The sequence below is a fragment of the Balaenoptera borealis genome (assembly GCF_965194805.1).
Source record: "Balaenoptera borealis genome assembly, chromosome: 19".
Taxonomy (NCBI): domain Eukaryota; kingdom Metazoa; phylum Chordata; class Mammalia; order Artiodactyla; family Balaenopteridae; genus Balaenoptera; species Balaenoptera borealis.
In genome coordinates this window covers 27119172-27135613 of record NC_138878.1, presented here as the reverse complement: position 1 = coordinate 27135613, position 16442 = coordinate 27119172, and the positions used below count along the sequence as shown (strand labels likewise).

At 50.7% G+C, this 16442-nt stretch overlaps 1 protein-coding gene across 6 annotated transcripts in view; it reads left to right on the top strand.

The window, feature by feature from the left end:
* NLRC5 (NLR family CARD domain containing 5) overlaps positions 1-16442 on the top strand; it is a 90382-nt gene that overhangs the window by 68240 nt on the left and 5700 nt on the right. For all 6 annotated transcript variants that reach the window (XM_082366953.1, XM_082366954.1, XM_082366952.1 and 3 more), the window contains 15 exons: positions 5-91; positions 2045-2128; positions 2920-3009; positions 3411-3476; positions 5161-5244; positions 5332-5415; positions 7764-7850; positions 8365-8442; positions 9235-9318; positions 9643-9726; positions 11298-11381; positions 12025-12108; positions 14539-14622; positions 15827-15910; positions 16322-16405. In XM_082366953.1, coding sequence (XP_082223079.1) covers positions 5-91; positions 2045-2128; positions 2920-3009; positions 3411-3476; positions 5161-5244; positions 5332-5415; positions 7764-7850; positions 8365-8442; positions 9235-9318; positions 9643-9726; positions 11298-11381; positions 12025-12108; positions 14539-14622; positions 15827-15910; positions 16322-16405 — 1248 coding nt within the window. The remainder of the gene's footprint in view (positions 1-4; positions 92-2044; positions 2129-2919; positions 3010-3410; positions 3477-5160; positions 5245-5331; positions 5416-7763; positions 7851-8364; positions 8443-9234; positions 9319-9642; positions 9727-11297; positions 11382-12024; positions 12109-14538; positions 14623-15826; positions 15911-16321; positions 16406-16442) is intronic.

The following is a 16442-nucleotide window of genomic DNA, read 5'->3' as shown; positions in this document are numbered from 1 at the left end:
GCAGCAGATTCACAGGCTGCGGCCTCAGCCAGGAGCACGTGGAGCCGCTCTGCTGGTTGCTGAGCAAGTGTGAAGACCTCAGCCAGCTGGAGTAAGTCGGGCCGGAGGAGGGAGAGGAGCCCGGGAGCGTGTGCCCGGGTGGCACCGAAGGGGTGTGTGTGCATGCGTGCGTGTGTGCACTCAGCACCTCTCAGGACCAGCTAACAGGGCATGGGCTGCTGGGAAGCAGTCACGTCCACATGGTTTCTCTGTCCCCATTTTATCCCTACCATTCCCCAGTGCCACCATGGTGGAGCTAATTCAGGGTATGCCCTTGATCTAATTTGGGGAGCCCTTCACAAAGGGCCACAGGAGCCCCTTGGCCTCATGTTGATCAGGGCACTGGAGCTCTGCTGGCTGGTGGGGCCTGAAAGAAGGGATCCGTTGGTTTGCCTGGCAGGTGGTTAAGAGCAACAAATGCCTCAGCCTGCAGAGGGCCCTGGAGGGTGGGGATTTGTGGGCTCTCGTATTGATGTGAAGTGGTATCTGTGTGGCCTGTCTTGGGTACCCAAATAGTGCAGCCCGCATGGGTAGGTGAAAAAAAGCAAATACCTATTGAGTAGTTTCTCCACTGTCCTAAGTGCTTTACATATTCTTTTTATCCTTCCAACAACCCTAAGTACTATTGTCCCCATTTTATAGATGAGAGGACTGAGATACAGAGAGTTTAAGAACCTGCCCTGAGTCACACAACTAGTACGATGCAGTCTTTGCTCAAAACTGTTAGGAGTCCAGCTTAGGACAAGCAGGATGTAAAGAGAGCTGTCTACCCGAAAAACCACAATTTAAGTTCCTGTTGTGATGTAGCCAAGGAGAGAAATGTGGCTGATGAAAATCATGTATTTTAAAGAAAGATGAATAAGCAAGATGTCTTTAAGTTTTTCTGTTTTTTCATCATAGAGGGAACTTTTGCTTATTTTAAAGATGACTTTAGTAAGTGGCTTCCTGAGACAAACTAGTTTTTCATTTTTAAAATTTCTCAGGAAAAGACAAAATAAACAAGGCTTGAAAGTGTCATAATCAGGGGCAAAATGAGTTCGAAGATGCAGGACAAAAATCAGATATTCCCGGGCACGCTGATTATATTGTTTCTGAAACTGTAGCTAAAACCATAGAACGCTACAATGAAGGGAAATAAGAAAGTCTTCCAGTGCAATTTCAGATATTGCATTCTCAAATTAAAAGAAGAAATCTGATGGGTAAATGCATCCTCCAAATATCTTTCTTTTTCCTGAATTTACCCTTGTTCAAAAATTATGGCTCGCAACGGATGCAGGCCAAGTGCATAGTAAAAGCGAATTGGTTTTTCTCTAACCCCTGAAAGCCTTCTGGAGGCACATGAGTCCTGGGAGTGGTCACCAGATACTGAAGGGGAAGATGAGGCCCGGTTAACTGTGGTGCTGGTGAGGGGGGTGGTGGTGATAACTCTAGTGGTGATGGAGGTGGTGATGCCGAGTAGCAGCGACGGGATGGTGCTGGTGGTGATGACGGTGCTGTTGGAACAGAAGTAGTGCGCGGTGGTGGAGGGGATAATGGCGGTGCTGTTGGAACAGAAGTAGTGCGCGGTGGTGGAGGGGATAATGGCGGTGCTGTTGGAACAGAAGTAGTGCGCGGTGGTGGAGGGGATAATGGCGGTGCTGTTGGAACAGAAGTAGTGCGCGGTGGTGGAGGGGATAATGGCGGTGCTGTTGGAACAGAAGTAGTGCGCGGTGGTGGAGGGGATAATGGCGGTGCTGTTGGAACAGAAGTAGTGCGCGGTGGTGGAGGGGATAATGGCGGTGCTGTTGGAACAGAAGTAGTGCGCGGTGGTGGAGGGGATAATGGCGGTGCTGTTGGAACAGAAGTAGTGCGCGGTGGTGGAGGGGATAATGGCGGTGCTGTTGGAACAGAAGTAGTGCGCGGTGGTGGAGGGGATAATGGCGGTGCTGGGTGGGTAGAGTAGCAGTGATGGTAACTGAAGAGAAGGCACGTCTGAGCACCAACAACCTCCTCGTACCTCTTGCAGCCTCTCAGCAAACCTGCTGGGTGATGCCGGGCTCAGGTGCCTCCTGGAATGTCTCCCTCAGGTGCCCATCTCCGGTTCACTTGAGTAAGTGATGAGCAGCCTCAAGGACAGCAAGGGGGAAGACTCCCCAGGGCCAAGACCATTAGTGGGCTTCTTTTGAGGCATCCCTAGAGAACTGCAGAGGACAAGGGCTGGGGAGGGGAAAGGGCTGATTCTTACCTTGACCCCTGCCTACCTTGGGTCCTTTCTTCCTTCCCTCATTGCCCACTATGGGCAGAGCTCCCACCAGACACCCAGGAGAGGCTGTGACTAAAGCTTGGTGACCCAAGTTGACTCCGGGTAGGAAGCAACAGTTCATCCCTAACCAGCTTTAGGATCTCAGTTGTCCTGGCTTTTGGTCCATCCCATCCCTGAAGCTCCTCTGACCAAATCTATGGGACACGGATTTGGGGATGTTGCCACAGCAGGGAGGGTCCCTAGGAAGTCATCCTCACTCAGTCTCCCCAGTGACCTGGGAGACTGGCGGCCACAGCCAGGATACAACCCGTTGCTAGGCAACTGGGCTTTGTGCTCTGGGCATCCCTGACCCCTGTGGGGCTGGCGTTGCCAGCCTGGCCTCATCATCACCCGGTCTCAGACCACAGGGGCAGCTCTCAAAGACTCATAGTCTGGTGCCTGACCTGCCCCGTGTGGGGATAGCGCCCCTCTGGCCTCTCTCTGGACCTCAGTGTCTCCACCTGGAGAACGGACACTCAGACATTGCGGACGCTCCTCTGGGAGATGACAGCTGGAAGGGAAGAGACGAGGGGGGCTGGGCAGGGCTCCACTGAGGTGCTTCCCCCCACCCCCCATCCTGAACCTCTTTTCTCTTCTAGTCTAAGTCACAACGGTATCTCTCAGGAAAGTGTCCTGTGCCTGGTGGAGACTCTCCCCTCCTGCCCACGTGTCCGGGAGGCCTCAGTGAAGTAAGGAGATGTCGGTGCCACTTGCTGATGGTGGGGAGGCAAGACTCGCACACTCAGTGGCCCCCCATCTGTGTGACTTGGGCAACCTCCCCCCCTCTCTGAGTCTCAGGATTCACTGAACGAGGGATCATAGTTTCCATCCTCTGAGGCCCGTGTGCCACAGGGCCTAGGGAGGCCACGGGTTAGGGAACACCAGGTTTGGGGTCCTTGTAGAAGGAGGTGGGAGTCTCCTCGGGTCGGCACGGGTCTCTCCTCTGGTCGGCAAGGGTCTCTCTCGTGGCTTCCACCCGCCCTTGCCCCTGCAGACCCAGCCCCCTTCCCTCCTGCACCCCCTGATGCCTGGGTCCCAAGGATGCCGGCGAAGCTGGGCCCTCGGCTTCCATACACCCCTCTCTCTGCAGCCTGGGCTCCAAGCAGAGCTTCTGGATTCACTTCTCCCGACAGGAGGAGGCTAGGAAGACACTGAGGTGATTTCTGGTCTGGGGTGACGGGAAGGGGGGACGGGGGAGAGGAGGCTGACCCTGCGGTGGCCTCCATGCCTCCTTCCTCTCTGGGTCCTCTCCTCCTTCACACACCCTGCTTCAAGCTACTGCCTGGGTTTGCCTCTCCCCCACATCTGCCCCCAATCTCCCCATACCTCCAGCCCCTGGGCTGGGCCTTTGAGTGGTATTTGTGCCCCTTAGCCACATCCTAACTATAAGTCTGGAGGCTTCTGAGTTAAGAGATCAGACTCTGGAGCCACTTGGGATAAATCTTAGTTCTACCACTTACCAGCTGTGTGACCTTGGACAAGTGACTTAACCTCTCTGTGTTTCAATTCCTCATCTGTAAAATGGGAATAATAGTGAGACCTACCCTTTAGGGTTATTGTGAGGATTAAATGAGTTAATATATATACAGTGCTTGGAAAGGCCCTGGCTTATTTGAGTGTTGTATCAGTTGTTTATTATTACTGTTATTATTATTCCCCCTGGTAGCCTTGAGCTCTGTCTCTCTCTCTCAGCCTTGGGTTAGTTCCTCTACATGTCTTACTTCACCTTTGGTCGTGGCCTCTGAATCGGTCCACTGCCTCTGGCTAGGCCTCCTCCAATCATCCCACAGCACCTGGAGGGATCTTCCCAACACACACATCTGACTGTGGTACTCCATTGCTCTAAGCCCTTCGGTGGCTCCCAGTGGCCCTCAGGATAAAGTCCAAATTCCTTAACCTGGCCTTCTCCCTCAGAGTCTGATCTGGCTGTCACCTCCCGCCGTGTTCTTCCTCACTCTCCCCCACTCCACACACACACCACCCTCACACCAAGTATATACACACCACATACCACCCCCCCACACACACACACACAGCACATGTGCGCACAAATTCAGCCACGAGGGATCTTTGTTCACCAAACACGCACTGCCTGATGAAGCTTCCCTGCTTCTGGGTACTCAGCCTGACGTTCTCTTCCCTACCTTTTCTGAGATCAAATTCTCCTAATCCTTTAAGACCCAGCTCAAACGTCAGCCCCTCCTGGACACCTCTGGTGGCCCCTGTCCTGTGAGAGGGAGCGGCCCCGTGGTGCTGTGCTGGGCCCTCTTCTCAGCCTGTCTGTCTGTGAGACAGTGTTCCGAGGCCTGTCTGCCGGCCACACGGGGCCGGGCAGCGGGAGGGCAGGGCCACAGCCAGAACCCCAGTCCCTCCTGCCCCTGAGGGAGCCTGGACTAGGGTGGTACTGGAGACGAGGGAAGCGGTCATGGGTTTGGGGTGTGGAACCAGGCTGACTTGGATTGAAACCCGAATCTGTCCCTACTTCTTACCAGCTGTGTGTCCTTGGGTCGGTCACTTTCTTCGTCTGTAGGTGACGCTCTTGGGGTTCGGTGAGATACTGCACGTAATGCAGACACTCCTGCGTGCTCACATGGTGCACCCAGAGGCTGGCACAGGGCCTGCCTTAGAGTCAGGGCTCAGTAAATGACTGACTCCTCGCACTTCCTTGGGAGGTGGTCTCTCCAAAGAGAAGAGAAGGGCAGGGGTTGCGTCTTTGGCCTTTTCTCAGGCCTTTGGTCCAGGCCTTCGCCCTCAGAGGAGGCTTCCCCATGGGTCCTGGCAGCAGGACGGCAGTCCCAACAGGCCTCGCCCAAGCTCTGTCCCTTGCCCTCTGCCCTCAGGCTGAGCGAGTGCAGCTTCGAGCCAGAGCACGTGCCCAGACTGGCCACTGGCCTGAGCCAGGCCCTGTGGCTGACGGAGCTCACGTGAGTGACCAGGCCCAGCCCGTGGGGGCAGCTGAGGGGTGGAGAGTCCCTGCCAGAACTTCTCTGGTAACTGACCTCTGTCTGCAGGCTGACCCAGTGCTTCGTGGGCCTGGAGCAGCTAACCATCCTCCTGGGTCTGCTAAAGTGCCCGGAAGGACTGCTCACTCTGAGGTATCGCCTGCCCGTGACCCTGGGAGGGGGCCGTGGTGGGAATGGGGGGCAGAGGTGGGCTCTGAAGTATGGGTCCCCCCGAGGTCATGGTCTTAGCCGTTTCCTGCATCCAGAGCCCTGCCACCTGGATGTAGACCCACCCTGCCCATTAGTCCCAGAAACCCCCTCAGGCTCAGAGAAGCCTCCCTCCCCAAGGTGGAGCCTATATTTGGGGACTTCAGAAAAAGAGGAAACTGAAAAGGACACCGAGCTGAGGTCAGAAATAACATGTAACAAATATCATGTTTGTATGTTCACTGCGATCATTTTAAAACTTTCAGAAAAACAGAGAAGTTTCCAAAAAGTAGAAAAACAATTTTGAAAACTCATATTCTCATCACCTAGTTTTGACCGTTGTTGATGTTTTTCCATATTTGCCTCGTATTTTTACTTTTTAGCTGAAGTGTCTTAAAGTAAGTTATAGATCTCATAAAATATCACTCCAAAATATTTCACCACAAGTCTTTCAAAAATAAGGACATTTTCTACATAATCACAGTTGAATTAGGACACCTACAAAAATCAGTAGCAATTCCTTAGTGTCAGGTATTACCCAGTCGAATCTAAAATTTCCCACTCTCCCCAGATGGGACGGCTGGCTCTTTGGATCCAGGATCCGGTCAAGGTCCACATTTGCATGGAGTGGTGATGGCTCTTCGGACTCTTAATGGGTGAACCGTTGACAAAACCGGTCCCCTGTGCTGTAGACCGTCCCACTTTCTGGCTCTGTCTGGTGCTTCCTTGTGATGTCATTGAGTTTGTTCCTCTAACCCCTGACTTTCCTGGAACTGGAAAGGCTCTATGGGATTTGTGTCGAAAAATACGTACTTTGTGGCCAATGCTGTGCACTTCTCAACTCAGCCCGTGATGAGGCATATAGAGTCTGGTTGTTCCCCAACATGACATTTTTAAAAATTGTGTTAGAATACACATAACATAAGATTTACCATCTTAACCATTTTTAAGTGCACAGTTCAGTAGTGTTAAGTACATTCACATTGCTGTGTAACCGAAACTTTTCATGCAAAACTGAAACTCAGTACCCATTACCCCCCCTCAATTTCCCCTCCCCCCAGCCCCTGGCTTTCTACTCACCTTTCTACTCTGTTTCTGTGGATCTCAGTCCTCTAGGTGCATCATACAAGCGGAATCATACAGTATTTGTCTTTTTGTGATGGGCTTATTTCACTCAGCATAATATTCTCAGGGTTCATCCTTGTTGTACCATATTATAGAATTTCCCTTCCTACTTAAGGCTGAATGATATGCCACTGTGTGTACACACCACATTTTCTTTAGCCATTCATCCATCAGTGGACATTTGGATTGCTTCCACCTTTTGGCTATTGTGAATAATGCTGCTACGAACATAGGTGTACAAATATCTCTATATCTCTGCTTTCAATTCTTTGGTGTAGAATCGCTAGATTACCCCAAATAGCATTTTAAAATAAAACTTGTCTTACTCTAAAAATAATGTGTACTCCTCGTAGAAATTTGTGGAAAACCCAGAAGAACGTAAGAAGAAAATAGTACTTGGAAAAAAAAATTCAACATAACTTTAGAAGCAGCAATGTTTTAAACAACTCTCTTTTTCCTGCTTCTAAATTAATGCATACAGGGACTTCCCTGGCAGTCCGGTGGTTAAGACTTCGCCTTCCAGTGCGTGGGGTGTGGGTTCAATCCCTGGTCGGGGAGCTAAGATCCCACATGCCTTGTGGCCAAAAAACAAAACATAAACAGAAGCAATATTGTAACAAATTCAATAAAGACTTTAAAATAATGGTTCACATCAAAAAAAATCTTTAAATTAATGCATACACATTGTAGAAAGTTCAGAAAATATTGAAAACTAAAGAAGAAATAAAATAAAAACCCTTCAGGAGAATTCTACAATTGAAACAATCACCATTAACATTTAATATATTTTTCTCATAGCTCTGTCTCCCTGTTCCTCACCATATGTGTTTTTCCCTTTCCATATATATTTTTCCTTTTTTTAAATACAAAATTGGGATCATGTTTCATATACAGTTTTATTTCCTTATCTTTGCAACGTGACGTTATGTAGACCTTTTCTTAAACCTAAAAATATTGTTTAAAAAAATAACATTTTCCCTTTGGATGGTTGCATAACTGTTAGAACAAGGATGATATTAATTTTCTGTTTTATGCTTATGCCTAATTTTAAATTTTATTGTTTTAAAAATCAGCAAAACCCAAAAAGCCTCTAGGCAGCCCCCTTGGCACTTTCCTCCCCACCCCCACTAACCCTAGGCGACCTCTGTCTGTGTCCACCTCTGTGACAGGGTGGAGGAGCCGTGGATGGGCAAAGCCGGGGTGCTCACGCTGCTAGAAGTCTGTGCCCAAGCCTCAGGCAACGTCACTGAAATAAGGTAAGTCCAGGGAGGAGGCCCCTCAAGTTCTTCATCTTTTCATGACCATTGGGACCATCCGTCATCTAGACATTGGTCTCTTGTCCTGTGGGGTAATAGCTGAATCCCTAGTGAGTTCTCTGGGTCCCCAAGATGGCAGAAGCTCCTGGGGCGTATGTGAGGGGCTACACATACTTGTTGGGACTTGTGCGGTAGGCAAGCCGCAGGGCCAGAGAGAGGAAGGCAGCCCCGGGTTCAAGACAAAGGGCTGTTAGATCCCAGACAGACACTGCTGGAAGTCCCTGCTGGTTGTCTGGAAGGGGCCCCTGGTGACAGTAACACACACCATGGCTCTGTGACCAGAGGTGCCAGAATCCCATGGACTAGCTAAGAGCAAAGGCGCTGGTGTCTCATTGACCTTGTCCAGGTCCCCAGTGGGTCTGGGAGCTCAGTCGGCTGAGCAGCCCCAGTCCCAGCACAGCCTATACGGGAAAGCTGCTGTGGGCCTCACGCTGGCTACCCCTTCCCTCCTCAGCATCTCCGAGACCCAGCAGCAGCTCTGTATCCAGCTGGAATTTCCCCATCAGGAGAACCCAGAAGCCGTGGCCCTCAGGTGGGACCCAGTACCTGGGACCCCAAGAGAGAGGCTGGTGATGGAGGGAGGGGGAGAGAGGGGTACTGCTGCTGCTGACCAGTAATTCTCATGCCCCTGCTCAGAGTCATTTGATGCCCAAAGTCTCTACATGGCCTGTGAGATCTGGCCCAACCTACCTCTTCATGCTGTCTATCCCTACCCCAAACCCTAGTCTAGGCTCCAGCTAAGCTTCCAGTACCTTAAACACCACCTTGCTCTCTTTGACCTCAGGACCTTTGCACAGGCTGTTTCTTGCCCAGAATATTCTCTCCTCCCTTTCCTTCTTCATCCTTCTTCACCTGGCTAACTCGACCTCATCCTTCAGGTCTCAGCTTAAATGCCACCATCTCAGGGAGGCCCCTCCAACCCCCCCAGACTTAGTCAAGTCCTCCCATCATCCATTCTTACAGAGGCCTGGGTTCACAGCTCCTCTAATCCATATAGCAAGTTTTTGGAAATTAAAATGTCACCTCTTTGGGGGAATGCAGCCCTGCAAGTATACATTGTGAGGACTAGACCATACCTGGATCTCAGCCCCAACTCACTTCCTTGGCTGGGTCTCCTTGTGCAGTGAACAACCTGCACAGCCATACCAGGTACCCCATCCTGACCTCTCCTTCATAGTACTTCCCATGATTGATTAGTAAATTGGGGGACTTTATTTGATTAGCATTTATTTACCACCGTAAGAAACGCTCCTTGCAGGTAGGGACTGAGTCCCCAGTACTGAGCCGGGTGTTCAGAAGCTGCTGCCTCCCTCTCCACCTCCAGGCTGGCTCACTGTGACCTTGGGACCCACCACAGCCTTCTTGCCAGGCAGCTGATGGAGACCTGCGCCCGGCTGCGGCAGCTCAGGTCAGCACCCCGAAACCCTGTCTGGGGCCCTGAGTTCTCTGATTGACCCCAGTGCCCGCTCCAGGCCATAGGTGAGAGGCTGGCCAGTGCAGGATGGGGATGAGCAGAGCCTGGGGCTGTGCTAGCATTCTTGCTTCCCTCTGCAGGAAAGACTCACACCTGGCCAGTGGGGGAGAGCCCCAGGGTGGCAGAGGGGAGCCCTGCCCCACTGGGAGCTCTTGGGTGGGCCTTGCCCCTCTCTTGGCCTCCCCATCTCTATGTGATGTTTGATCCCTGAGGTGTGTCCAGCCTGAAATCCTCTGGAATATGCTTGGGCCTTTTCAGCTTGTCCCAGGTGAACCTCTGCGAAGCCAGTGCTCTGCTGCTACAAAGCCTCCTGTTGTCCCTCTCTGAGCTCAAGAACTTCCGGTATGCAGACAAGACTTTCACTCAGGGCCTCCCCCGCCCGCCCCCTGCAGCTCAGCCCCGCCCCCTGCAGCTCAGCCCCGCCCCCACACTTCCTGTTCTCCCCAACCCTGCGCTCAAAGGAGCTCTGTGTCCCCATCCCATGGGCTGGGACCACACATGACCCTGGAGATGATGCCAGGGTTCATGGTCATCTACATGGCCACGTGGCACGAAGGTGATTCCCTTTTGAATGCTCTTTCTTTTTCTTTTCTTTATTATTTGGAAATAATTGCAAACTAATAGAAAAGTTGCGAGAAGACTGAGAAGAACCTCCATATGCCATTTTCCCAGATTAACCCTGTGTCATTATTTTTTCACATTTGCTCTTTTCTTCCCTTCTTCCTTCCTCACCCCTCCCCTCTCTTCTCCACCCCCCCTTTCTTGTTCTGAACCATTTGAAAGTTGCATAATTATGCCCCTTCGCCCCTTAATATTCCAGTGAATTTCCTAAGAACAAGAACATTCTCTCCCCTAATCCAGTAAAAGTATGAAATTCAGGCAATTTAACATTGATATCCTACTATTATCTAAACTACAGTTTATATTCCAATTTTGCCAATTGTCCCAATAATGTTTATTGCTTTTTTTTTCAGGCCTGGATTCCATCCAGGATCACACACTGTGTTTAGTTGTCATCTCTCTTTTGTCTCCTTCCATTTGGAATGTGTCCTCAGCCCTTCTTTGTGTTTCATACTGTCATGACATTTACATGCCAGTTACTTTGTAGAATGTCCTTCTGCTTGGGTTTCTCTGCTGTTTCCTCATGCTTAGATTTAGGTTCTGCATTTGGGGCAGGACTATCACAGAGGTGCTGCTGTGTTCTTCTCAGTGTGTCACATCGGGAGGCACATGATGCCTATTTGTCCCCTTACTGGTGATGTTAACTGTTATCACCTGGTTAAGGTGGTGTCTGCCAGGTTTCTTCACTTGCAAAGCTACTGTTTTTCCCTTTGTAATTAACCAGTTATCTGGTAGGAAGATACTTTAAGATGATGTAAATATCCTGGTCTTCCTCAAACTTTCACCCATGAATTTTAGCATCCATTGATAATGCTTGCCTGAATCAAATATCAAGGATGATGGTTGCAAAGTGGAGCTTTTGTAACTCTCAGTTCTCTTTTAATTCAACCGATCGCATCGGGGAGAAGGTCTCCTTTTGGTACCAATATATCTTTAACACCCTCTCCAATACTTGCTACATTTTTTGTTTAAATAAAGATGCAGAGCTCATGGTAAACGACAGTAACTAGCTAGACTTTACAGTGATGCCTGATTATGGCAGACATTGTGAAGTTGCTACCTGAATGATTGTGGTTTAAAGAAGTATTCAACTAGTCCACGTGCCTGCCTCCAAGCTATATCTTGACTTAAAGATTCCCTGATGGGAGAGATTTATGAAGGGAAGGAAGGTCCCCTCCCACTGCCCGCCAGGAACCATTCCCCACCCCACCTCCTTGCCCTCTGCCACCAGCATCCAGAGCTCCCAAGACCCAGAGCTCCTACCTGACTTGCCTCCCTTTGACCCCCACCAGGCTGACCTCCAGCTGTGTGAGCTCCAATGGGCTAGCCCACCTGACATCTGGTCTAAGCCACTGTCACCACCTGGAGGAGCTGGAGTGAGTTGTGGGGTGGAAGGGTCCGGGAAGGGATGGCCCAGCTAAAGGCAAGGGGTGGGGAGGACAGTTGTGCCTTTGGTTAAAGTGGGTGGTGGGACTTCAGCCTGTCGCTTTTCTCCCTGATGAAGCCCGGCAACTCTGGGTGTGGGTTGGGGAAGGCTGAGCACTGGATTCTTGGTCCCGACTTTATCACTCACTCAGAGTGACCTTGGGCGAATAACTGTGCCTCTCTAGACTTGGACAGCCTAATCTGTAAAATGGGGCTTATCATCCTTCTCTGCCTAGAGCGGCTCTGGGTGTTGGGTAGAGAGAGAGCTAAGGGGCAGAAGGGATCATTGCACGTGTGTGTGTGGTGTGTGTCACTTGTCTCTGGCTTCCTCTGGTGCAGCCCTCATTCCAGGGCATCCTTTCTCAGCTGGGTCAGCTGTGACTGCAGTGCCCACCTCCTCGGGGACCCCAGAGCCTGACCCTTGGGGCCAGGAATGTCCCTGTGGAGCCCGGATAGGAAGGGTGGTCTGGGATCTGTGGACCCAGAGCCAGCCTCCTGGGGGGACTGAGGTGGTAAGGGGGGCTGATTTGACAGCTCAGCTCCAGGGGCTGGGCAGGCTTGTCTAACCCTCACCTCATGCTTGGTCCCCTCCAGCTTGTCTAACAATCAACTTGGCGAGGAGGGCACCAAGGTGCTGACGCGGGCCCTTGAGGGCAAGTGCTGGCTGAAGAGGCTTGAGTAAGTGGTGGTGGTTAATGGGGGTGAGAGCGGGGGAGTTGGGAGCATGTCTAAGAACCTTTGCATCTCTAGTGAACACCACTGTCAATCTCCTGGATGGACCCAGGTGAGCTGAATGCCCTCCCTTTTCCTTCCTTACCTGGCTCTGGGTGTTATCAAAATGCTTCATCATAAGAAACAGAATACTCAGTCAAAGCAACCCGACCCAGAAATGTGTTAACTCATGTCACAGAAAATAACAAGGCAACTGATTTCAGGCTTGGTTGGATCCAGGTTCTCTATTTGTTCCCCCTCCTCCCTCCCTCCCTCCCTCTCCCTCCCCACCCCCCATCTCTTAACTTCATCCTCAGGCAGGCTGTCCCTGCAGCTGCAGGTTCACTTCCTACCAGCCAAGTGGAAAGGGAGCACCTTTTTCCCTGTACCTACAACACAAGTCCCTAGAATGAGTCTCACTGGACTAGCCCAGGTCACATGCCCACCCCTAAACCAATCACTGTGGCTCTAAGCACACGATAATCTGATTGGCCAGATCTGGGTCACATGCCCATCCAATTATCTGGACTGAGTCAGGGGTGGTATTTCAGGGGACTATTAACACAAGACAGGGAAACAAACTCTGGCAGAAAAAAAACCCATAGATGACCACTGCCATTTGCCTACAATCGTTTCCTTAGTAACTGGCAACTTTTACTCTCACCTATAATTTGGAGTCACCAAATTCTTAGAAACGCTGGAAACAGCCTCAGTCTAAAGGACAGGTCCCCATCCTGCACAGACATGACAGTATCGAGACAGAACACTTGACAAGGCATCTTCTGCTTTTAATCTCTAGGTTTATCCGTTGACCAAAAATACACATGAATTATAAAAAGTTCCATCATCATAGAAATATGTAACAATGAACATGAAATCCCTGGCAATGACACCCCCTGGGAAAACTTCTGTAAATGAGCAGTTTGTGAGTTTTCCTCCAGATTTTTTTGGACACATTTTTGAATACAGTTTAAAAGCAGCTCTCTGACTTTTTGCCCCTTAACAATGAATGAAATTCTTCCACTTTGTCCCTCTTTGCATATCCTGGCAGGGGTCAGGGGGTGGTATTAGGGAGACCTTTGACCAGAGGGTCCAACTGTCTTCCCACTGAGATGTTTCTTTGGCTTCCCCCCATGTGCCTGCACCTCTGCTCAGCCTCCCATTCTTCTGGAAGCTTTTATTTGGGGTGGAGTTGGAGGCCCAGTGAGGTCATTCATTGGCTCATTCATGCGTTTAACATATATGTGTGTTCACCTGGGCACCCGGGCCAGAGCCAGGAGCTGGAAGTGCTTCAGAGAACAGGACATGCGGGATCTTAGTTCCCTGACCAGGGATCGAACCCATGCCCCCTGCATTGGGAGCGCGGAGTCTTAACCACTGGACCGCCAGGGAAGTCCCAATGATTCCTTTCTGTCTGAAGGAAAGGGATGGATCTTCACTCCCCAGAGACCTCTTCCAGTTTCAGATCTGTCATTTCTGAGTGTCTCCTCTCCAACAAGCAGCTCCCCTCAGATCCAGCCAACTTTTCCCACCTGTCCATCAGGGTGAAATGGTTAGGGGTGTAGGTGCTAGTTAACAGCCACACCACCTGGCATAGTGACCAACTGTCCCAGTTTAGCTGGGACTGAAAGTCCCGCATCCTGGAAAACTCCTCAGTTCTGGGCAAACCAGGATGGTTGTCACCTCTCGGTTCCACCTCTTCGTGTGTGAGCTTAGGCAAGGTACTTAACCTCTCTCTGTTTTCTTCCTCATCTTAACTCTGGGGATAATAGCTGGACCTACCCCCTCAGTGATTGTGAGGATTAAATGAGATCACACCCATGAAGCACTTAGAGCCTGGCACAGAATTCACACTCTACAAGTATTGGCTGCTATTATTATTATCATTATTATTATTACTGTTATTATTATTATTCCTCTCTCCTGCCCAAGGTGGGGGCCGTAAGGAGCGTGATCCATGGGTAACACATGGTTGGGCCCAGGAATGGGAATCCTACAGCCTTGGCTTCTGTTCCTGATGCTGCCACTTTCTGTGTGTGACTGCTGGGCCTCAGTGTGCCTCATCTGTAAAATGGGGATAACTGTATATCACATCATCTCTAAATGGCCCTTAGTATGCACTTGGTATGTGGTCGCTATGATTACTGATCAGTAGTCTGGGTCTAGTGTGATTCAGAATATAGAACTGCTGCCTGGATGACTGTAATAATTCTTACAGAGAAAACAGCATTTGGATTTCCCAGTGCAGTTTTGTCTGTACAGTTTTGGGGTTTTTTTTACACTGTGTGGATGTAAGTGGCTGTCTTGGAGATCACTGGGCATTGCTGAGCACTCAAGGTCTGCGTCAGGGACCCAAGCCCAGCATGCCAAGTCCTCCTGTGGCCTCCTCTCCTCCAGCCTCAGCCACCTCCCACTGGGCGGCTCTACCCTGGCTGCACTCACTCAAGGACTAAGCCACATGACCCTCCTGCAGAGCCTCCGGTGAGTGACCAAGTGACCCCATGGGAGTGAGTAGGAGGAGGTACTTCCAAGTTCTGCTGGGACCACCCATCTAGGGAAACACTGGGGCCCCTCCCTGAGAACCCTCTGTGGCTCCTGTCCTCGGCACATTCCTATAACCCTCCCAGGTCGGTGTCACAGCTCTTGCCTTTTACTGCCACCAGCTTCCTCTGCGCTACAAAAGTGACCTGAAGGGGCTGAGCCCAAGTCCTAGGACAACCCTTCATGTGCACAAATTCATCCTCTGTTCTTGTTCATGTTTCTGATTCACGGATGTGGGTTGCCTAGATTCTGCATTTCAAGCTCCCAGGTGGTGCCAGTTCTGGGGGCCACAGACCACACTTTGAGTAGCGATGGTCTAGCCTCAGAGCTGATGACCTTGATATTCTGCCCTTGTGCCCCTGGCCACTTTGAGAAACAAATAGCACATGTTCTTTTCATGTGATTTTTCAAAATATGAAATATTGTGACTCTAAACAAACCCAAGCAATGACACAAAGCACTGTTTTGTTTTTATCCAAGTCCCCGCCCCCCACTCTGGCAGGGTAGAGCGTGTAGGAGATGAGCTCAGAGTTTGGGGGACCAGGTCATTTCACCCAAATTAATTTACCGAAAGGCAGTTCCCTAAAAATTAATTTGCAAAACAAAAGACAACAAAACAAGCAACCCTCAGACTAATACTTCTGCCATCAGCTGTTTTGTTTCGTTTGTTTTTTCCCCCCATTCACAGAGGCAGGGTGTGGTCAAGTGCAGAGAAGACCATAAATAGACTGGGTTTAAGGAAAAGCCCACTATTTTTATAGATTAGAACAGGATGAGCTGTGAGAGACACGTGAAACTGACATTCAGCCGGGCTGGCCTGAAGATCCCTGACATAGGGGCTGAGGCAAAGCCTGGCCAAACCAAAAAAATGTGGCCACTGCTCCAGGCCAATGGCTCTGGCCTTTCATTTCCACCTTGCCTGTGAGGCCCTGGGAGTCTTTGGCCCATCACGGCTCCTCCCTGGGCCTCCGAATTCTCCTCTGGATATTGGGTACAGTCTGCCCACCTTGCCCATCCCCCTTCCTCGGAAGTTTTGTGACTGACATATGACATATGTAAAGGCTTTGCAAACTGTAGAGTTCTTAGCACTGCACTTGCAAATGCCTTTACTCCTGACTAAGGCTTCTTGGCCCTGCTTCTCCAGTCTGAGCAGGAGTGATATCGGTGACGTCGGCTGTTGCCACCTTTCGAAGGCTCTCAGAGCTGCCACCAGCTTGGAGGAGCTAGGGTGAGTTGCCTGTCCCTCCACCAGACCCAAGACAACTTTGGCAGGGGAAGATGACAGAAGCAAGGGGCTCCTTGAGGACACTCTTCACTTCTGAGTCTCGTCACCTTCACCCACTTATATACTGCATCACCCCAGACCCAGAACCTCGGGAAACCCAAAGATAGGATATGAGAGTGTTGATTGCAGCAAGAGGGATTTAGGTCAGACACCAGGGAGAACATCCTAAACAGAAGACAAGAGTTTGGAGTCCTCACCCAACATAGGGTGAGGGGACTTTATCACTGTGGCTGAGGCCTTTCTCTAGACGTCGGCCTCCTCTGATCCCAGAGCCTCCTCTGGGATGAGGACACGGACAGGATGAGATGGGTGGCAGGCTGATGGTTGCAATTCCCCTGCTGTTCTCTCCCCAAGCTTGAGCCACAACCAGATTGGAGACACCGGTGCCCAGAACTTAGCTGCTGTCCTGCCGGGACTGCCTGAGCTCAGGAAGATAGAGTGAGTGGCCAGCCCTCCTGACAGGGGTCCTCAGCAG